The sequence below is a fragment of the Rhincodon typus genome, chromosome 45, assembly GCF_021869965.1.
Source record: "Rhincodon typus isolate 14 chromosome 45, sRhiTyp1.1, whole genome shotgun sequence".
NCBI classification, from domain to species: domain Eukaryota; kingdom Metazoa; phylum Chordata; class Chondrichthyes; order Orectolobiformes; family Rhincodontidae; genus Rhincodon; species Rhincodon typus.
The window spans coordinates 154,560-178,311 of NC_063376.1; the positions used below are offsets into that span (position 1 = coordinate 154,560).

General features: G+C 40.5%; 1 protein-coding gene across 3 annotated transcripts in view; it reads left to right on the forward strand.

Annotated features, from left to right (window-relative positions):
* Nucleotides 1-104: 104 nt before the first annotated feature.
* LOC109929789 (ceramide-1-phosphate transfer protein) overlaps nt 105-23,752 on the forward strand; it is a 25,019-nt gene continuing 1,371 nt past the window's right edge. The window contains exons 1-7 of one of the 3 annotated variants that reach the window (XM_048620139.1): nt 105-413; nt 5,468-7,241; nt 9,115-9,238; nt 10,015-10,151; nt 11,806-14,025; nt 17,638-17,708; nt 19,419-19,588. In XM_048620139.1, coding sequence (XP_048476096.1) covers nt 13,923-14,025; nt 17,638-17,708; nt 19,419-19,588 — 344 coding nt within the window. In that variant the 5' untranslated portion in view covers nt 105-413; nt 5,468-7,241; nt 9,115-9,238; nt 10,015-10,151; nt 11,806-13,922. The remainder of the gene's footprint in view (nt 414-5,467; nt 7,242-9,114; nt 9,239-10,014; nt 10,152-11,805; nt 14,026-17,637; nt 17,709-19,418; nt 19,589-23,752) is intronic. The other 2 variants (XM_048620141.1, XM_048620140.1) reach the window with 2 other exon arrangements.

Sequence of the window (23,752 nt, forward strand, 5' to 3'; positions counted from 1 at the left end):
AACTGTTAAGAGTCAGTCACTTTGGGCGAAACTTGTGTCCTTACTGGCCCCAGTGGGTGTAGGATGTTGCCCTTTTAAATGTTGCTGAAACAGATAGTGGGCACCCATAGACTAACGCAGCTAATTAAAGATCTTGTGATTACTCCCAGCCAAGAAAGTTCAACGGCAGCCCCGAAGGTGTTGCTATGGTTTCAGCCTCCTTTCCTCTACAGAAACAAAGTTAATAATTTACAAGACCGACAGCAGGTGCCGGTGGAGACGGGAGCTCCACGTTCAGTTGTTTTAACGTTAAGGACTGGCGAAAATATCGTTTTCTTTCCCCCAGCCCCCTCCTCCACCTTTTGCTGTTGTTCGCCTTCTGCCTGGTCCAGGGAGAATTGACAGTGTTCCAGACCCAGACCACACAATCGCAGGTAAGACAGGGGAAATCTTTCTCCCCTTTGCTCAGTGTCGGGGACCCTGTGTTATTTGAGCTTTTAAAACCCCAAGTGTGATCTCATCTCTTTCAGTAGCCTCTGCATTCTTATAAAGAAATACATTCCCCCCGCCCCGATTTCTGGGCCTTCACTATTCACCTGGGCTTCTAAAAATAAATGCTGAAGTCAACAATTATGGGTGTTACCTTTTTGTACAGTGTGCACACTCCCCACTGACCTTTGTCAATAACCGACGAAACTAAAGGTCATTTCAACCGGAGCAAACCTGTATCTTACGTTTTAAGAGACATCTGAGAGACCTGGTTAATAGAATCAGGCATTTTAAAGCAGTACATCGGGGGTGGCGATGGGGAACAAATTAGGATGCAATACACGCTTAGATTTTTCAATTGAGTCAGGGTCTTGACAAGACATTGAACTCCGGAGGGTGACCAAAAAATCCAAATTAAACGGAGTGCACACTCGAGGCTCAATCCATCAGGACCAGCTGTTAAGGCAGAGCTGGACGAGGCTGAAACTGGAGATGAGGGAAAAAATGCCACTAGACATAAAACTTTTCCCATCTAGAATTAAGCATTGTTGTGGCCATTGGCTGCTTAATCTGGATTAGAGCGGGAGCTCAGTTACAAATTGTGAAAAATTGAATCATGGGGTTTTTAAGAGCATGGAAAGAGGCTCCTTCTGTCCATTGTGTCTGTGTAAGTCATCAAGCTCCTACCTCCTTTAATTGACTGCGGAAAAGGGTATTTGGGGACAGCATAAGTCTGACACCAAGATCACCAAGTTTACAGAGCTGTGGTTGTTCCCGCTCTCCTCTGTGGTTCTGAGACATTGACTGTCTACAGCCGACATCTCAAGGCACTGGAGTACTAGCACTAATGCTGCCCGTACAAAATCCTGCGAATCTGCTGGGAGGAAAGGTGGAAATCAGTGGTTAGCACACTTGCCTCACAGCACCAGGGACCCACGTTCACTTCCAGCCTTGCATGACTGTCTGTCTGGTGGAGTTTGCACATTCTCCTTGTATCAGTGTGGGTTTTCACCGGAGTGCTCTGGTTACTTCCCACAAGTCCAAAGATGTGCAGGTGAGGTGAAATGGCCATGGTAAATTGGCCATAGTGTCCAGGGTTGTGCAGGTTAGATGGGCTAGCCAAGGGAAATGCGAGATCATGGGGAGAGAGGGTGATCATCTTTGGAGGGTCAGTGCAGACTTGATGGGCTGAATGGCCTCTACCTACACTATAGGGATTTTATGATGTCTGAGGAACCAAGGTGTTTGCATAAAATGGTCACAAGATGATTTGTTATCTTTCATTGGTGACTCTACTTTTAACAAACTACTCATTAAAATAGGTCATTTAAATTAATTTTTGTATTTACTCATGAGAATAATCAGGATCCAAACATGAGGCCATTCAGCCCATCATGCCTGCTCTTTCCTTCTACCCTGTAAGTTGCTGGTGATGAAATCTATCAATCTCTATTTTAAACATAACCAAAGATTGACTTTTAAGTATTTTGTTGGTTTTAAATGAGATAACCTCTCATTCTTCACAACCATAGAAAATATCAGCCCAATTTGTCTAATCTCCCTTCATAGTATAGTTTCGCCATCCTGGGAACAAGTCTGGTGAACTTTCCTTCTGTGGTAGTGTAGCGCCCTTCATCAGGTGAGGGGACCAGTTCTGTACCAAATGTGGTCTAACCAAGTTTTTATACAATTGAAGGAAGGTTTCTCCTGGTTCATCAATCCTTTTACAAGAATGTGCCATCGTTACATGGAGTCACTTAAACCATGGTGCCCCTTTAAAAAGAGCATAATCTCAAAGATGCAATCTCAAAAACCTTTCGTGATCACCAGTAGCACCACATTCACCAGGTTTCTTGCTGTAAACATGTAAAAGGTTACTGCTGAACTTCAATAAGTATCAACAACAGCAGGGTTCAAGTGTTTCATCTTTTGAGTAACTTGTGACCTGAGCCCTTGAAACCTTTTGAACGCTGTGCTCCACCACTTAAGCATTACTACAGGGACATCTGCTTAACTCTATAAAAGTGCAGTTTTGCTGATTGTTGCAACCCCAATCCATATATCACTTAATCAGCCTTTTCAGGTGTGGTATTGCACACCTCTGGAGCACATTGGACTTGAACCCAGGTCTCCTCTCTCAGAGGCAGGGACACTCCCACTGCACAACAAGAGCCTAAATCTAACACACCTAGTAGTATGATGGGAACAAATTCTCCACAAATACCGCATTGATTTAAAGCCCATCACCTGTAGCAATTTAGGATGGTCAACTCTTGCCAATCCACCCATATCCAAAAAAATGACAAACATCAGAATTTGCTGTCAAAATAATGGACACTCATTATTTATAAATAAATGTTGGTTACTTCAGCAAGGCAGGATGGGGAGGTGATGGCCTAGTGGTATTAGCACTGGACTGTTGACCCAGATAATGTTCAAGCGATCTGGGTTCAAATCCCAACCAAGGTAGATGGTGGAATTAAAAAGATTGAGTCCAATGATGACCCTGAATCCATTGCCAATTGTTGTAAAAAAACAAAAAAAACCCATCTGGTTCCCTAAGGAAACTGCCATTGTTACCTGGTCTGGCCTACAAGTGACTTCAGACCCACAGCAACATGGTTGACTCTGAACTGTCCTCTGGGCAATAAATATTGGTCTAGCCAGTGACACCTTATCCTGTGAATGGATAAAAAAAATTAAATGAATTGAGACACACTGAATGAAGTAGCCACAGTTTTTAACAGATCAGAGCCAGGACATTCCTTAGCAAGCAATTTCCCCAAAGACTTCTGCCTGCCTGTGACTTGGGTGTGTTGAATAGGAGCACAGGAACAGGAATAAGCCACTCAGCCCCTCAAGCCTGATCCAACATTCGAAGAGATAATGCCAATCTGTGGCCTAACTCCATTTACCTGCCTTTGGCCCATTGTCTCTTAATACCTTTGCTTAACAAAAAAAATCTAAATCTGATTTTAAAATTAACAACTCATATAGCATCCACTATCATTTGAGAAAGAGTTCCAACATCTATCACACTTTGTGCAGAAATGCTTCTTAACATCTTTCCTGAATGATCTGCCCTAATTCTTACACTATAGTGTACTTCTAGAAATCCTAACTAGTGGAAATAGTTCATCTTTATCTACCCTGTCTTTTCTTGTTAATATCCTGAACACTTTACTAAGATTACTCTCTTAAATTCCGGAGGAAACAGACCTAATCTGTTTTGTAATTTAACCCCTGAAGTCTGGGTATCATTCTTGTAAACCTAAGTTGTAGTCCCTCCAAGGCTGTCATATCTCTCCTATGGTGTGGTGCCCAGATCTGCTCACAGGACCCCAAGTAGGCTCTAACCAAGGTTTTATATAACAATGCATCCTTGTACTCCAGTTCTCTGGATACTAAGGCCAACTCTCTTGATTATTTTATGTACCTGTTTGTGACATTTAAAGATCCGTGAACCTGAACCCTCAAGTCCCTTTGGACATCCATTGTATTTAACTTCATACCATCTAGAAAGTACCCTGATCTATCCTTTTTGGTCCAAAATGAGCAACTTAAAAAGGGTGAGTGCAGATCCAGCAACATTCAAAGCTCAAAACTACCAGGATAAAACAACTTGTTTCATTACAACCCTTTCCATCAACATTTACAAGATACACTGCAACAACTCACCAAGGTTTCTTTAACAGTACCTCCCAAACCAATCATCCAAAAGATAAAAGTGCAGCAGGCACACCCAACCTGATTTAAAAATACAGGATCACTGGATCAGAATCCTCGAATCCTGACCTAACAGCTTAACTACATGGAGTGCAGAGGTTCAACAAGGCAGCTTGCTGTCATAATCCAAAGGCCAATGGGCAAAGGCAACAAATGCTGGCCTGGTCAACCATGCTCATATCCCATAATTGACTTTTTTAAAAATGTGAGATAGTACCAATGAAAGGAACCATAGGGTATTGTTTTTTTCTGTTTCGGTGTAGGCTGTATTTTGATGACTCAGTGTTGATTACTGCCATTCAATCTCTCTTTTAATAAAATTGAACCTTGGAAAACGTCCAGCATCTCACTTCTTTGGTTTTTAGTTGTTAGAAGTTTTTATTGGGAGTTTTTGTTGTGTTTTTTTACACACACTTTCTATTTCCAATCTTCTCTGGTTCTACTTCATTTGACATTGAATTCACGCATACATATATACTTCATTTTTCATCTATGTGCTGTTTATTTCACAGTCATTCAATCTGATTAGTTAAGCAGATATATTGTTCATTTCCTTGTTAACTTGGGTCCCAGCTGCCTGTTTCCTTTGGTTGTTTGACTGTTTCAGTTAATGGCTTCCAAGAAAAATTATGAACCTGAATATGCAAGTTCAAATTTACTAATATGTAAAGAATTATATATTTTAGGAAATTGATCTTCATACACCAGATAAATATGATCCAACTTATTCTGACAACTGAAGCTCAGCTGCATTTCAGAATAACATTGAAGAAATTAATGGCATTGTCTAATTAGAAGGTGTCAAGCAGATCAGTGTCCTGAAGCCTGTTGCAGTGTTCTGCAGGAGGACTTCAGGCTGATGCTAGGCACATTGTCCGTTAAGAGGTGCATTTGCTTTTATGATGTTCCTTTTGTATAACTATTGACAATTTGAGTTGGATTTTGACACTTCTATCATTATCAAACATGGTACAGCTGTGACTGAATCCCTGTGGTAACCCATTGCTTAATCTACTTGCTATATGAATTTTTTTTTAAAAAGGGGGATATATTCATTAGAAAAAGGATTGGGAACCTTGCAAAATGTAATTCTGCTGTAATTCCTGTTCACAATTAAACATGTTGGGCAAAAAATACTACAGTTTCTATGCAGCTAGGGATACATTTGTGAGGGAGGGATATTCTGCACTTTTACTTTCGTTAGTGAGTGTTCATTGGAACTTACTGTCAGAAAATGAAATTTATAATTTATAATGCTCATTTATCTTTTCAGGGCATCTTTTCCAGTCTTTTGTGATGTGACAAATATTGTTGAAATAGAGCTGCTCCAAAAGGACAATTTTCTACCATTATGGCACTACAGCAAACACTGCACTAAAACGAAGCTTTATTGTCAAACTTTGATTTCAGGTGCTAATAGAGTGCAATTGCAACCTCTGTTCCAAAATTGCATCTTCCTCCTTTCTGGATTATTGATCCCACATTCATTATTATTTACTATATCTTTGATACAACACAATTAGTGGCAGACTGTGACAACTCAGTGTGGAGCTGGAGGAACACAGCAGGTTAGGCTGCATCAGAAGAGTAGGAAAGTCGATGTTTCAGGTTGGGACTCTCCTACTTTCACATACCACTCCACCAACCTCTGTATCCAGCGTATCATCCTCTGTCACTTCCACTACTTACAATCTGACCCCACAACCAAAGAGAGATTTCCCTCTCCACCCCTATCTGCCTTTCGTAGGGACCGCTCACCCTGCGACGCCCTCGTCCGTTCCACACTCCCTTCTAACCCCACCACCCCTGGTACCTTTCCCTGCAAAAGCAGGAGGTGCTACACATGCCCATACATACACCTCCCTCCCTCCCCTCGCTCCCCGCCCCAGCCAAGGCCAAAGCAAACTTCCCATGTCCAACAGGGGTTCACCTGTACATCCTCCAACCTGGTCTACTGCATCCGTTGCTCCCGACGTGGCCTCCTCCACGTTGGTGAGACCACACGCAGACGCGGAGACCATTTCTTGGAGCATCTGCGCTCTGTACACGATAATCGACAACACCTTACAGTCGCTAACCATTTTAACCCTCCCCCACCGGACTTCCTTGATGATATGTCCATCCTGGGCTGCCTCCAGTGCCACAATGATGCCACATGTAAACTGGAGGAACAACACCTCATATTCCGCCTCAACAGCCTACAGCCTGATGGCCTAAGCATAGAATTCACCAGTTTTAAAATCTCCCCACGTCCAACCCTCCCTCTCATCTGCATCTCCTTGACCTGACACAACCTGTCCATCATCTTCCCCACCTATTCACCCCATCTTTACCACTGACCAATCCCCACTACCCCCAACTGCATCCACCTATCACCACCCCCCCCCACCCTTCCCCCGCCCCCCCCCCCCCCCCCTCTATTTATTTCCCAGCTCCCTTTTCCCCCTCCCCAGTTCTGAAGAAGGGTCCTGACCCAAAACATCGACTTTCCTGCTCCTCTGATGCTGCCTGACCTGCTGTGTTCCTCCAGCTCGACATTGTGTTGTCTTTGACTCCAGCGTCTGCAGTTCTTGGTATCTCTTTGTGGCAGACTGTAAGGCTGAAGCAGCAATTGCCTGAAGAAGTTTCTGGTGAGAAGTGATAAGAAGCACATAAGCTATTGAAGGATCTTATTTGGTGCGTGGTGAGAGTTGCGTTTGTCGGTTGAAACATACTAACGAGAAGGGACGAGTCCATGATAGAGTACACATGGGCTGGAGTTTAGATGCAGCCTTGATGCCCTTTTCTATTTATTATTTCTCCCTTGATGCTTTTGCTCATTATTTTAGATGTGTGACTGAGTTCATGAAATAATCCCAGAATATCTATTGCAAATACTACTGTGTGTTCTGAAATTTCCTCTGAAAGAAAATAACAGTTTCCTGCTTTTGGAAGAATTGTATCTAAAATGGAGAATTGATCACTGTTCAGAAAAGTTTGGAATAATTGCTACCTTATCATCAGCGCAAGGGACATTTCCCACAAACAGAAGCATGGAAAATGAAACGGTAAGCTTACTTAAAACTAGCTACTGTTATCAATAAATGTTGCCGTTAGTCTGTTATTGAATACTCAACTGCATTACTATTGATGATTATTGCAGCTGGAGGAATCTGCTGTCTTTACTCAGACAGGTATATGTGACTGCAATGCCACAAAAATGTGGTTTTCTCTTAATATCACTGTTTAAAAGGGCACTGTATAAACCACACCTTCTGCAGCAGTTCAAGATGATGACCCACCAATACCTGCCAAGGCAGCTAAAGGTGTGCAAGAAGTGCTGGCCTTGCCAGTGATTCCTGAAACCCAATTAGCAGGAGTAAGGTACTCTTTCAGAACTGCCACCTAATCACAGACTGTCCAACAAGCTGCTAATGGATGATGTCCTAGTGATATTAGCCTAGATTCTTCAGCCAGGAGACCTAGGTTTGAATCCTATGACGGATTGTGGAATGTGAATCCAGTAAAATGATGACCATGAAAGTGTTGTTTTTATTCATTTGTGGGACATGGGATTTGCGATAGGGTTAGTGTTTTTATTGCCTGTCCCTGGTTGCCTTGAGAAAGTGATGGTGAGCTGTCTTCTTGAACTGTTGCAGTCCATGTGCTGTGGGTTGGCCCACAATGTCATGAGGGACAGAATTCCAGGATTTTGACTCAGCGACAGTGAAGGAATAGTGATATATTTCCAAGTCAGGACAGTGAGTAGCTTAGAGGAACTCGCAGGTGGTGGTGTTCCCATGTATCTGCTGCCTTTGTCTTTCAATAGGGAAGTGGTCATGGGTTTGGAAGGTGCTGTCTAATGATATTTGGTGAATTTCTGCAGTGCATCTTGTAGATAGTTCACTGCTGAGTGACAGTGGTGTAAGGAGTGGATGCTTCTGGATGTGGTGCCAATCAAATGGGCAGATTTGTGTGTCCTTTGAATGCATTGGAGCTGCACTCATCCAGGCAAGTGGGGAGTATTCCATCATACTCCTGACCTGTGCCTTGCAGATGGTGGACAGGCTTTGGGGAATCAGGAGGTGAATTACTTAGGGTAGTATTCCTAGCCTTTGACCTGCTGTTGTAGCCACTGTGTTTATGTGGTGAGTCTAGTTGAGTTTCTGATCAATGGTAACGTCAAGGATGTTGATAATGGGGGTTTCAGTAATGGTGAAGAAATTTTTCCTCATCTCCATCCTAAATTGTCACCCAAAGAGTGGTGAGCCTGTGGAATTCATTACCACTGGAAGTAGTTAATGCCAAAACATTGAATATATTCAAGAGATGACTAAGGAAAGCACCTGGTGTGAATGGGATCAAAGGTTATGGAGAGAAAGCAGAAACAGGCTATTGAGTTGGATGATCAGCCATGATCACGAAGAATGGTGGAGCAGGCTCAAAAGGCTGAGTGGCTTCCTCCTGCTCCTATCTTCTATGTTTCTATTCCTGCACCAGCTGAAGTCCCCATGAAGGATTTTCCTTTTCAACGTTTCTCTTCATCTGCGGTATGGTGACCCTCAGGACTTGAACCCACACTGTTGGCATCACTCTGCATTTTAAACCAGTCACCCAGCAAATTGAGCTAACCAACCCCCAATAGTTTAATTTCAATTGATAAATTTTGCCCTGAACTTCATTCAGCATTTTTACACACAGTTCCTGTGGGCGCATTTGGTAGCCGGAGAAAGTGTTTGCAAGAAATCAACTTTAAAGTGACTCCAATGTCCTGTGAAATGGAGAATTCAAGAGTTGAAAAGCAACTTTTCTCTAATTGGCACAACATTTCAACTGAAATGTTTATAATAGAGAGATGCAGGGAGCCTGAACTGAATGTTTGGTCTATATGTTCTCTTCAATCAACCTTGCCATTAATGACATTTTGTTTTAACATTTCAGGACTCCTCTCCATCATCTTACAGCCACAGGATAGTGCCGACATCCCTTCCACTGTCCAAATCTCTAACATCCTCTCCGCCAGTATGTAATGGGACGACATCTCCCATTCGTTTTCCAAGTGAAGGTCAGTTCAGCTGTGGAAGTTTCGCTTTGAAAATGAACAGAAGAGTGTGTTAAATACTGATGTATGTTTCAAACACAAAACATTAAAATTCAATCTCACCTTTTGCATATTTTGTAGGGCTGCTATGTAGAATGAATATAGCCAATCTCAACTCTGCAAATTCCTACAATACAAGTCTATCCAATGTTCATTACTAAATGATAATCTCAGTCATTGAGACACCAGAATGACTGGAGTAGCAAATGTTTTAATTTCAGGTCAAACTTTGTGTCAATTGAAACTTTTATTCCAAAACTGTTCCTCTCATCTTCTTTATCTTAACAATTTCTGGATTACTGAGTATACGCTCATATGTAGAAGGTTATGTGATTGGCTGAAATGAAATGAGGCAGGAGAGTGTTTATTTAGAAACAAACACCAGCATTAAACTCTTTGGACAAAATAATATGAAATTCCTATGTATGTGTTTACCCAAAAAGAACAAATCTTAATTTTATACCTCCATTCAACAGACCAAGGTTGTTGGTGTTTTACTGGACTGTGCTGATGGTAAATGTTCAAGTCAGGTTGAGGAGACACTAACCTTATTCGCTATCTGCTGTGTAGTCCATCTTTATGTTAATACATATTTAGCACAAGTTTATTGTTCTACTTGTCCCTAGTCTGGTGAATATCAGACAATCTACCCTTGGTTAGCATATAGGTGACTGTATTGTACAATCTCTGGTTAGCATATACCTGGCTATAATATACAAATTATTTCACTCACTTTGCAGAGCAAGTGTATTTCAACATGACATCCCCTTCTTCAAGCAACGAAGGGCTGTTGTGTGAGCTGAAAGCTGGAAAGGTCCTGAGGCCGACACAACAGACTACAGGCCTAACAACAATATTTTCTGGCAGTGGAAGCAATGTAAGTGGGGAGGAGCAACAACTTGTGTTTTATAGATAGTGTTTTTATCAGTTAAATGTTCAAACTGCTTTGCAGAACAATTGTCAAACTTTGTCTGATGACATGCCAAATACAATAACAACTTTGCATAAAGTAAAACGCAATGAAACATCCTAAAGTGATTTGGAAGAGCATTATAAAATAAAAAATGTTATTAGGAAAATGTGATCAAAAGCTTGCTTGGAAAATAGATTTTAAGAAATGTCTTAGGAGAAAGGTACAGGAAGGGAATTCCAGAGCTTAGGACCCTGGTAGCTGAAGGAATAGCTGATATTGTTAGAGGTATTAAAACACGAGGTTATAATAGAGAAGTGGAGAGATCTTGGATGTTGCAGACTGTAGGAGTTTAGAGAGGAGGTGAAGTAAGACCATGGAGAGATTTGAAAACTTGAGGTGTTGCCAAATCAATGATTAGTGTAAGTCAACAAGCACAGGAGTGATGGTGGAACAGGACTTAAGTGTTTAAGGATCCAGTGAGTAAAGATTTAGGTGACCTGAAATTTCTGTAGTGTTGAAGATGGGAGGGAGCAAGAATGCATTCAATAGACAACTCCAGAAGTAATGCAGTGAAGATTTCAGTAGAGACTGGGCTGAGATGATGACAGAAAAGGCCGATATTCTGAAAAAGTTACCACTGTCCAAGAGGACCATAGACCTATTCTTTCATAAGAGAGAGACGACTGGTGGTAAGTTTAACCTGAGTATCACCACACCTCGGGTGAGGGGCAAGGTTGAGAAGGTGGGGCCTTCATGATAACCTGAGCCAATGTGGAAATTGAAACTACATTGTTGGTGTCACTTTGCGTTACAAACCAGTCATCCAGTCAACTGAGGAAACTAGGTTCTTGGTGGTGGAGAAGATATTGGATCACAAGTTTGTTTTTGGGGTCTGAAAGGTTTGCGACAGTTGGTTTGATCACAGACAGTTGCCTGGAAGAGGTTGTTAAAGATAAGGTTAAACAAATTCTGGTGGGGACTGAAGACAATGGCTTTGGTCTTCACAATAATCCATGAAGATTTCCAAGTCTTTTTGTCTGATAAGCAACATGGCGAATCATAGTGGAGGAATCAAGAGGTGCTGCTAGTTAAGTGGAGCTGAATTTTGTCAGTGTATATGTGGAATTTGTACAGTCTTGTGCATTGTAGTAGAGTCCTTACCTTTTGGACAGAAGGACTAGGTCAGGCCGCATGTCAAAAGAGGTTGATTAAAAATGTATCTGTGGAGTTTGCTGTTGTGCTTTTGATAACATTGCCAGGTGGCAGCTTATGGGTTAAAAACAGGAGGTGCCAGGAAATTATGTCTGGGGAGATCTAGAAACAGCTGTGGGAATAGGAATAGAGCCATTACAATTGATTCTTTGACTGTGACTGTTTTGAACCAGGCAAAGACAGTCCTATCCACTGGACAATAGAAAGATTTGAAGAATAGTCTGGTCATACATTTCGAAGGCTGCAGAAGAATGAAGAAGGTTAGCTTACTATCATCCCTGTATTAAAAGTGGGATAGTGTGACTTGTATGATGGGTGATGTTTTTATGAGAATGCAGAAGATCACAACAGGCTAGTAGGTAAATATTATTTTGACTGATACTTGAACAACTGCTATTCTTTTCAGAACCGGTGGTTAAACATGGGGCGTGGAAAAGTGCCACTACATGGGCGAGTGCAATCCTTGCACGGGAAGCCTTCAAGCCCAACAGCAGCTGGTGTCCATGGCAAATCGAGCTCTGATCGCAAATCTTCAATATAAGCAAAAACAAACTGGAGAATAGGGCAGTTAAAGCGAGCTAATAGTAGAAATTTCATTTCTTATTAAATTTATTTTAAATTACATCACAATTGTCAATTTATTTACTTTCCTGTGATTTCAGATTTCTGCCCTGGTTGCATTTGCTGAAATTGACCGGGGTTATTCTAGGATAGATGAGCATTATTGTCTCAAATATGTGAATGTTACTTTTGGTTGTAGTGCCGTCTATTGAGACAGTTTGTTTCTCAGCAGTTCAGTTTTAAGTAAATTGAGACAGATGATACTCATGCTGTTTCCAAATTTCAACTCAACTCCACTGCTAATGAGTAGAATGGGTTAGATTGTTCTTGATTAATATGAACCTCTTTTTCAGTCTGCAGAAAAGTAACAGATACGTTGGACATTGATGTTTTTAACAAAAATAGATGAATTGATAGCACAGATTGAAATAAATATGTACCATTGTCATTATATATAGATATGGTTGCCTAGGCCAAGACACTTTCAAGGGGATTTGGAAGGACAGGAAGAAAGCAAAAGGAGGTGGGTAGCTTTGTTAGTCAAGCATGAGATCTATACACCAGACGGCTATTCTTGGTTTGAAGTATCAAAGTCAGAATCAGTTTGGGTTGAGATAAATCGCAAGGGGTTCAACAAAAACTGAGAAGGAAGGAAAGTGGGGAAATGAGTGGCAGCATTGATTAAGTAGAGCATTGCAATGTTAGAGAGAGAGGACTAGAAAAGGGAAAGGTTTTCACCTAGGACTACATACATTTTGCTGTGTAATGGGTGTGTGTGAAAATTAAGTAATGGATTCTATCCATTTGAATAATTTATCTTTTGCCATCTGTTTACGCAAAGCTAGTGTCCAGTTTCATTAATAGAGTTTTACTACACAGTGAATGGCAGTTGACAAATGAGTAACAGAGCCCAACAATGATGATTTTGGAGTAATTAACTTGTTCTCCATTGCTCGGTTTTGCACTGATTTGAGCAGAAGCTCTGCTGATGGAAATCTTGTGAAAGTCAAATGCTGGGAGATTCTCAGATATTAGTTTTGTGGATGTCCCAGGTTTTAGAATAATTAATGGGTTGTTGGAGTGGCTGGCTAGGTTATTGGCCAGATGGTAGGACAACAGAGGTAGGACAAAAGACATCCTTCCCTCAAGGACATTGGTGAACCAGCTGGGTTTTTACAACATTTTAAGATAGTTTTTTACTGAATTTAAATTTCACCAGCTGCAGTGGTGGGATTTGAACACATGTCTCCAAGGCATTAGCCTGGGGTATCTGAATTACCAGTCCAGAGATGTTACTACTACTACACCACCACCTCACCACTAGGTGAATTAAATTATTGCCATCTTCACATCTGCAGAACTATCAAAAGGAAAATTTCAGCCAGTGACCAGGCCAGGTCTATCAATAGCCCCCAGTGGCCAGGAAAGCCAAAACTGTATTTAAAAACAAAGTGTTGTAAAAACTGCAGGTCTGGTAGCCTCTGGAGGGAGGAACAGTTTACAGTTCCAGTCGAATATAACCGCTTCTCTGAGGAAGTTCCAAATGTGTGTTTCTTTCAGATTTCCAGCACTGTGGTAATCTTGTTTTTATTAAAAGCATGATCAAGCTTGGGCAGTTTGTTTGTGTACTTTACATGCTTTTATTCATATCTGGGAGTGTAACACTATCTATCTGCAATAGAGTATTTCTATGTGCCTGTATTATGTTACAGCACTTTAATGCTGCAGGCACACATTTCCCTTTTAATTTTCCAGTGTGTTCATTTCATGATTGCTGGGAGGGAAATGAGACTTTGGAATCTCTTTATTTGTAGTGATAGGCAAAACACTGATTAGACATTTCACAAGAGGGAACAAAGGCTTCACTTTGTCAATAAGACTTTTATTCACAAGCAGTGAGAAGATGGAACACAGTCTGACAGCACTTTAAGTCTGCAAATCTGATTTAAAAATCTCCCCACAATGAATAAGGAGGGAATGAAGTGCAGTAAAGGAAAGATCCTCCGGTTTCTGCCACTTGTAATAGTCCTCCTCCTGCTTATCTATCTAACAAGCGTTAACCTTTGTAAGTATAAAGGATTATCAAAGTACATGTACGCATTGGGGACTGTAAACTTATGCTACTTGCTCGTTTTATGTTCCCATTTCCATGGAAATCTGTATTTATGAGGATCATAGATACTGACAGCTAAAGACAGGAAAATGTCGGTTCAGTTTGTTAATGAACTGCCTGGAGAAATTAGTTGGAAAATTTGATGTTGTAGTTATCATGCCACACAGTGATGCTCTTTAGAGTAACTAGGAGTTTAACCACATTGTCATAGTGCCATCGCAGCTGAGGAAATGTGCAGGATACTGATCTTCCCTTCCTTTTTAGGCAGTCCCTCAGGATCGAGGATGACTTTCTTCCAGTTGGTGTTGTGGGTGCTAAGGTGTCTGTTGATCTAATCTGGATCCACAAGCCCTGCCATAGATGGGATAGTTAGTGTTCACTGAGGTGGGTGGGTAGGATGCCTTGGTTATATCCAACTGCTTCATCAAGCATGTGAATGATTCCTTGTTGGTTGAAGCATTCTATCTTCAGTATTGTCCACATTATAATCAGCAGCAGCATGACAGAACACTAGTCTTTGAAAAAGCCTCTCTGTGCCCAGCATGTGGGCTCCATCATGGCCTCGTTCAGTTTTCATGACAGTGATTACTTCATTCCTCTGCAATTTGTTTATGGCTATCACCAGGACCATTGAAGTGACTAGCTACTCTTCAAATTCAATTTATTTGTCCCATGCCCCATATATGCAAGACTCACTATAAGGTCTCTGAGGCTGCTGCCTGCAACACAGATCAATCAGGCATTTTTTGACAGTGTATTCACACATTCAGCACACTTACAATGGTGTACGTGCAATAGACATGTTAAAGCAGCACTCTAAATGTCCAGTGACGAAGTAGCATCTGTCAGTACAGCCAAGTCTCCCAGAACTTTGGTTGCACAATTTAACCATTTTTCAAGACATACAAAAGAGGAAGAAAACAAAAGGCATCAACTGGCTTGAAAATCCATTTTATTAACAGCTACTGATTCTGGGTTCCTTCCTTGAGTAAGCTCATTGGTTTGATAGTCTCCTTTAGTTCTTCACCATTACTCCACTTAAAGTACCATTTTATCCTATTTAATTGTAAAAGGTCCCATTCTTGTGTAGCATTGAGGGACCATTAATTCCCTAAACTCAGTGAGTGATTGACTACTTGCAATGTAGTGGTTGAAATCCCCTGTTCATTCTCATTTTGTCTGAGTCATTTATGTCATTTAGGACCCTGATTCCATCTCAACCCACTTGGACATAGGATGTATGCAGCAGCATCCCATCAGTTACAACTAGGTCTGAAGACTGAAGATACCTTCCTAGATACATTATTGCTTGTGATATGTTTGCTATTCTCCTGGAAGTTGAAATATTCTCCATTATTTAAGAGTGCCCCTGTGACACAAAACCAGTTTAGATGTGAAGAAAATGTTAAACTGCAAAGGATGTGGATTAATATGGCAATAATAGAACAAATGAGCATGCTGTACTGAGCATTTGGTTTTGCTTGGCTGGGGAAACGGTTCAAAAGCACCAGAGCACAAGGGTTGGTGAGATGTTCCTTTTGCTTCCTAAGACCTTGGAGTTGTCGAGGTCTACAGCACAGAAAAAGGCCCTATGGCCTATTGAGTCTGCATTTGTCAAAAAAAAAAACATCTAAGTATTCTAATTCCAATTTCCAGCATTTGTCTGATAGCCTCGTACACCTTGGAATTGCAAGTGCACATCTAAATGTTACGATGGTTTTTGCTTCTACCATCCTTGCAGGCAGTGAGTTCCAGATTGAAAAGATTTTCCTCGCATCCCTTGAAACCTTTTGTTACTTACCTTAAACATATGCTCTCTGGTCATTGATCTCTTCAAGGAGAAAAGTTTCTTCCTGTCTATGCACCCCATAGTTTGATACATCTCAATCATGTCTCCGCTCAGTTTCCTCTGCTCCCAAGTAAGACAACTGCAGCCTATATAATCTTTCTTCATAACTAAAACTCTCCCATCCAAGCAATATCCTGGAAAATCTTCTTCAATTCCCTTTCCTCAGGTTTTTTTCACTTCTTCACAGGAGTGATTAATTACAGAGTCTCTCAGTTACTGGTTAAAGCCAACAGCATCAGCAGACCAGGCTTGAGGGGCTGAATTATCTACTCCTGCTCCTAGTTCTTATGTTCAGATGGGAGAAAATAAATGTTTTTTTTTCAGGTTTCAGGTACTTTTACTGCAGAGAGGTAAAAACACAGAATTTGCTCTGGAGCAGTCCAGAGACTTTTCCCGTTTGATTGTGAAGCACCAAGATACTCCCTTGCCCAGAAGCCAATCAGAGAGCTGTTGTCCTTTGACACCCAACACGGCAATTGCATAAACCAATGAGTTACCTGTTACTGGTTGATCGTTCCTACCCCCCCATCATTTCCAAAGCAATGGTGTAAACACAACTCACACAATGAGTTCCAGTAAAAAAACAAAAGAACTGCGGAAGCTGTAAATCAGAAACAAAAACATGTTGCTGGAAAAGCTCAGCAGGTCTGGCAGCATCTGTGAAGAGAACTCAGAACCCAAAAAGTTCTGAGGAAGGGTTACCGGACCCGAAACATTAACTCCGATTTCTCTTCACAGATGCTGCCAGACCTGCTGAACTTTTCCAGCAACCAAAGAAAGTGGTTGAGGCAGGTACAATAGCAACATTTAAAAAAACATTTGATAGTTACATGGATGGGAAGGCTTTAGAGGGATATGGACCAAATGTAGACAATGGGAACTAGCTAAGTCCATGGTCAGCATGGATCAGTTTGGGCCGAAGGGCCTGTTTCCATGCTGTATTATTCTATGACTTCTGACTATCTGCTATTTTTCTTCTAAATGGTAGAGGTTGTAAATTTGAGTAAGGTGCTGTCAAAGGAAGATTGCCAACATTTGTTACAGATTCCTACAGTCATTAATTAAAATGCTGATATATTTCAAGGAGAGCTTCAGAATGCCTTTGAAGTGTTTTCCTTGTTCTCCTGGAACACTTGTTATTTGAGAGCGGAGGATTGGAGCTGGTGGGGAGCAGCTGAGCACTGTGTTGAATCCATGGCAATTGATGTTGCAGCAGTTTTTCCTGTATGCTTGTGGAACTGGCTTCAAGGAGGACATTAATGTTTGTGTGATTTTCCCTCTTCCCTCTGTAGGATGGACTGGAGACTTTGTAATTTTTCTAGTATTCTAACATGTTACTGATGCACAGTCCAAGTCTCACTGCAGAACAGGAATGCAGTGATGACAACTACACCACATATCAGGGCTGTTAACTTATTAAGGTGTTGATATCAAACACTTGCTGCCGTAGCTGTAGAACGCGGACCTGGCTCAGCTGTTCCAATGTTGGATCTCCTAGTCAACTGGTGGCCTTTGAGAGAGTGGATGCCCATATATGAAAAGTGCATGACAGTTTCCAGACTCTTCCCTTCACCATACATGGGAAGTTGACCAGATATAGGTTGCTATATAGCTTATTACCGTGTGAAGCTATGCCTACTTGACACCAGTTTTATCCAGATTACAGTATACACCAAAGTCCAACAACTGTTTTAGTATTTTGTTGTTTCCTGCAGCCCAATCTCATCAGGTAAATGCTCAGAAATCAGAGACTGAAATCTGGGAAAATAAGCATCATGAAAACAAGGTAAGATTGGCAGTGAATACCAAACCCTTTTTCCTAATGTCAGTGTATGTCTGTACAGTATTGATGATGTTCTGCATCCGTTGAAGAAGGTGCTTTAATCAGAAAAAGGACCTTCACCTGCTAATAGGGAACTGTATAATTTTGTGCCAGAATAATTTAAATCTACGATGAATTCATATCTTAACTAGACTATAAAAATGCAAAGTGCTGAGATCTGATCTTAATGGGAAAGAAATGAATAAGCAGAAACATTGTGTTAAACTTAGAACCTTGGTTAGATCACACTGAGGAGGGTACTGTGCACAGTTCTAATCCCCACATTATAGAGAAGATATAGGTGCATGGGAATAAGGTGCAAAACTGAATCACAAGAATGGAAGTTATACCCATCAGGAAAGATTTTACTGGATGCGTTCTCTCCTCTTAAAGCGAGCTGCGTAAACAGTGACAGAATAACCCGAATCTAAGCTTTTAAATTCTGTAATCTTTTGCACCAATCAATTAAATTAAGGCAAATTTTACTTCAGCACCATATAAACCCCCTCAGTATCTCCTTGTTCCATTCTCTTTCATAACATCACTTAACACAAATAAAACTATCTCTGGGAAGTTCCAATTGACCACTAGTCTTTGAGGGAGAGAATTTCCGATTTCCACTAGCTTATGTGAGAAGAAACGCTTGCTGATTTCACTCCAGAGTAGACTGTCTGTAATTTTGATATTTCTGACCCCTTGGTTTCTCCAACCAGATGAAATAATTTGTCTGTACCTACCCTGTTACATTCCTTTGTCATTTTAACCCCTTGATTAGTTTACCCATCAATTTCATGAACTCGCAATTTAATTTTCTAAATCCCTGGATCATTCTGGTATAACTGTGCCATACCTCTTCAGTGGCCAATATGTTCTACCTGAGGTGTAGAGTCCAGAATTGAACACTGTATCTAGGTATTTAGGAGTGTACCTAGATATAGTTCAGTGTAGTTTATGTAACCAGCACCAACTTCCTACCCCTTTAAATGTCAGCTGTCCCTTTTGCAACTCTGCTCCTATAAGCACAAATCTTACAGTCTTCAGCAACTTGAATATTCTTATTCTATTGAGGTCTCAATATAGATTCCTGATGAAACTATTGACAACCCTGCCTATACTTTAAATGAGACATTAAACCAAATATTTCTGCCCTCTCAGGTAGACATGTAAGATCCCAGGGCACTTTCCAAAAGGCAGAGGAATTCTTCCAGTATATTGGCATTTCAATCAACATGATTAAATTCAGTGATTGGTCTTGCTGTCATTTATGAGAAGTTGCTGTGCTGTAATCCCCTACATTGCAAAAGCAACTTTGAAATACTTGAAAATGCCTTAGCAAAATGAAAGAAGGTATTATTAAAAACTAGTATTTGATATTTCATTCAGATTATAAAATGCAGAATTAAGTGACCTGTGTATGCAGGGCATTGCAAGCCTTGACAGTGTGACTGTATCTATAATAGTGAGATGCAGCAAGCCTATGTTCTGCAATTCCTACACCAAAGAACTACAGAGAAAGGCAGCATTAAAAGACATAAAGGACAAAGAGAAGAGAGGAAAGGAACAGATTATTACAGATAATATGTTCCAGAAATTATTAAGTTTATAGGTATTAAGTTTAATTAACCGCCTTTTAATAGTCTATTCTTGTTCTTGCATACTTCTGAATGGGGTCAGCACGTGGATGTTTCAAAGTCGTTGAATTCCGTGGATAAAAATCACAAGGAGAAGTGTCACAACAGCAATTTTCAAATCAGTCGGGTCCAAGCTGCATTCCAAGCTTGTTTGACAAAGAATGAAGATATTTTACTTAAAAGCTATCTTGAAGGATGGGCAGAACTCCAAAAGTAAGCAAACAAAATATTAATCAAAGCATTTACGTTTGATAGCAGAGATGAAGTTGGCAAAACAAAGGTTTGTTTAAATCTAACAGTTTGTTTGTTTGCTAAAGGTAAATATTGAGGGAAATATAGAGGACAGTAGACCTATGCTAGTGCAGATGGAGCATGGGACAAGAATTTGGGTGTTGAGGAGTCGAGAATGTCTATGGGATGTAAGTGAAGGAAAATGACTGACGGAGCCTGGACAAAACACAAAGTATTCTAGAGTTTGCACACAAGGCAATGGGGAACTAATGGAGCTTGGATGGAATTGGATGAAGGGGATATGAAAGGGACATGAGATCTTGTGTAATGATAGGACCTGAGCTACTGTGTTTTTGATTAATTGAAGCTTGTAAAAGGCTGAGGCATCCAGACAACCAAGGAGATTTTAAGAAAACTCAACTTGTGAATGATGAGGTATGAACCAGGATTTCAACAGTGGAGCAGGACAAATATAGCAGTGCAGTGGGTATCACTGTGGAAATGTAAGGAAACATTCTTGACTACTCGCAATTGTGGGAATAATGCGTTAGCATGAGTTAACGATTGGTTAACATACAAAGGACAGACATGTTGGGATTAATGGATTTTTTTCCAGTTTCCAAAGACATAACTAATGGAGTGCCACAAGGTTCAATCTAAGGCCCCCAATTATTTACGATTTATGTTAATGACTTGAAGGAGACAGCAGAGTGTAATGTATCCAAATTTGCTGATGATGCAAAAATAAATGGGACAGCATGTTGTCATGAGGACATAAGGAATCTGCAAGGGCATATGGATATGTTGAGTATTTGAACAAAAACTTGACAGTTGGAGGTTAATGTAGGAAAGTATGAGGTTAGGCAATTTGGGAGGAAGAATTAAAAGGCAGACTATTATTTAAATGGAGAGAGATTCCAAGAAATTGCAGTACAGATGAATCTGGGTGGTCTTCTTCATGAAATATAAAACATTATCTGGTGTAGCAAGTAATTAATAAAGCAAATGGAATTTGGCTTCATTGCTGGGGAATTGGAGTTTAAAAATAGGCAAGTCTTGTTTCAAACATCTAGGGTGTTGGTGAGGCCACACCTGGAGTACTGCATATAATTTTAGCCTCCATATTTAAGAAAGGATACACTGGCACTGGAGGCAGTTCAAATAAGATTCACTGGGCTGACTCCTAGGATGAAGGAGTTGGATATATTGAGAATGGCTAAACACATTAGGCCTTTATTTATTAGTGTTTAGAAGGATGAGGGGTGATCTCATTGAAATGTTAAATATTCTGAGGTGTCTGAACAGGTTAGATGTCGAGAAGATGTTTCAATAATGAGGGAATCTCGAACTAGGAAACATAGTGAAGAGCATAAGTCACTTAATTGAAACTGAGATGCAAAAGAATTTGTCCGCCAGAGTTTTGTGTCTGTCTGGAATTGTCTACCCCAGAGAATTGTGGAGGCTAAGTCATGGAAGTATTTAAAAATGAAGTAGGTAGATTTTTGGAATATCAAATAGGTAAGGACTATAAGAAGCTGGATTAAAAGAGGAATTGAAGCTCGGGACAGATCAGCCACAATCGTACAGAATGACAGTGTAGGCTTGAGGGCCTGCTCCTATTTCCTGTGTTCTGTGGATGAATTTTCAATCAAGGAGTAACATTATAAAAATTGCAAATCACTTAATATAGAAAAATATCTGAAAGATATTTCACTGGGGTGTAACTTAACAAAACAAAATGACACCAAGCCAAAGAATAGGACAGGAAAGTATGGTTAAAGTAAAGATTTTAAGGAACTTCTACAAAACAAAAGATTATTGAGAGAATTCCTGAGTTTGGAGCCTAAACAATGGAAGGTATTGTCAATAATCATGAGGAAAGATAAGTGGGCATTTAAGCCTGTCAAGGCTAGAGTTGGAGAAATATACAGTTCTCAAAAGCTTATAGGGCTGAAAGAGGTTACAAAGAAATGGAGGAGTAAAGCCATGGTAGTATTTGAGCCTAAGGATGAATTTGTAGCTTTGCCAGACCAGTAGCCATTTGTGAGTCAAAGAGAATACAGAGTGATAGGTGAATGGGGACTGGCACAAGATCGTGTTATTTTGTATCTAACCCTGTGCTGTACCTTTCCTGGAAGTGCATGATATGGATAGTATAGAGGGAGCTTTTCTTTCAGTTTTTCAGAGCAGAGGGAACTTTACTCTGTATCTAACCCTAAGGTGTACCTATCTTGTGAGTGTTTGTTGGAGATTTAGGGACTGCAGAGTTTTGGATTAACTACAGAAGGTATATTTGGAGAGCTTTGAAATAGTCACATCTTGAGGTAAAAAAATGTGAACGACAGAGAGCAGATAGCTGAGGCAGGGTTAAAGACAGGACTTATTACATTGTGACAGTACATGATCTCGGTGACGGAGAAGCTATGGGATTGAACCCTCAGCTCAGGGTCAAATATTGATCTCAAAGGTTGTGAGCAATCTGGCTGAGATAGGAAGAAGAATTAAATTGGTTGTGGGGGGATGTTTTTGACAGAGGGCCAAAGAAAATGGCTTTGTTTTTCCCTAAATTAATATTTAACATCTTTAAAGACACATTCTAATTTTTGGTCCCTTTTAAAGGGAAATTTCTTAACATTGGGAGTTTTTAAAGAGATCCTTTCTCCTCAATTTGAATGGTCATGAAAATTGCTAGCACAATGGCAAATTATTGTTGAAACCAAAGATGCCCAGAAAGCCCAAACTATTGTCGTACAAAAACAGGCAATTGGTCCAGTACAGTCATCTCCTACATATGCCAAATCTAACCCAACCCACTTAGTTGTTGACCTTCAATCTTTTGTAATTCAGTCCACCCTTTTTGCCTGAATTTTATTAATGATTTTGGAGAGGGTAGTGGATAATAAGGGCTATTAATGTTTTACTGTCTGTGATGATCACACATGTGATAACTAAAATGTGATACTGTTAAAGCAGTTTTAGCTTATGAGGTAGCTTTCTGCTAATATAAATGTGTTTGTGAAGACTGTCCAAAAAAACCTACCATTCTTCAGATAACATCAAATAAACGTAATTCTTCATTTATGATGCGATATATACAGTAACAAAAAGAATTACTGCAGGGAATTCAGAAGATTGAGGGGGGATCTTATAGAAACATGTAAAATTATGAAGGGAATAGATAAGATAGAAGTAGAGAGGATGTTTCCACTGGCAGGTGAAGCTAGGACAAGAGGGCATAGCCTCAAGATTAGAGGGAGCAGATTTAGGACTGAACTGAGAAGGAATTTCTTCACCCAGAGGGTTGTTAATCTATGGAATTCCTTGCCCAGTGAAGTAGTTGATGCTACTTCAGTAAATGCTTTTTAAAAAAAAAGGTAGTTTTTTTTGAACAATAAAGGAATTAAGGGATACGGTGAGAACGCGGGTAAGTGGATCTGAGTCCACGAAAGGATCAGCCATGATCTTATTGAATGGCGGAGCAGGCTTGAAGGGCCAGATGGCCTACTCCTGCTCCTAGTTCTTATGTTCTTGTGACAGATCCACATTTAAACTGCCCCAAATTTGCATAAACTGGCATGAGGCATAATTTAGCAGTACTTCATAGTACTTGATCATGAGAATGTTGCACATCCATGCAGAAGGAGCCTTATTCTGAGTCTAACCCCGTGATGTACCTACCCAGGGAATGTTTGATTGGGAGAGTGTAGAGGCAGCTTTGCTTTCATTCTAAAATAGTAGAGAGTGATGGGGACAGTGTTGAGGGAACTTCACTTTCAGTTTAAAAGAGTTAGAGCCAGCTTTACTTGTGCTGTACCTGTCCTGTTAGAGTGTTTGTTGGGGGCAGTATTGAAGTTGCTTTACTTGCAATTTGAAAGAGTAGAGGGAACTTTACTCCGTAGCTAACCCCATGCAGTCCCTGTCCTGGCAGTGTTTGAATGGGATAGTGTAGAGATGAGCTTTACATTGAGTTTAAAAGAGTAGAAGGTGTTTGTTCTGCATCTAACTCTGTGCTATATCTGTCCTGGGAGTGTTTGATAAGGTCACACCAGATAAAACAAAGAAAGATAAAATATGTGATAACAAGGTGTAGAAACACATTCTCCTCTTTTAAACTCAATGTAAAGCTCATCTCTACACTATCCCATT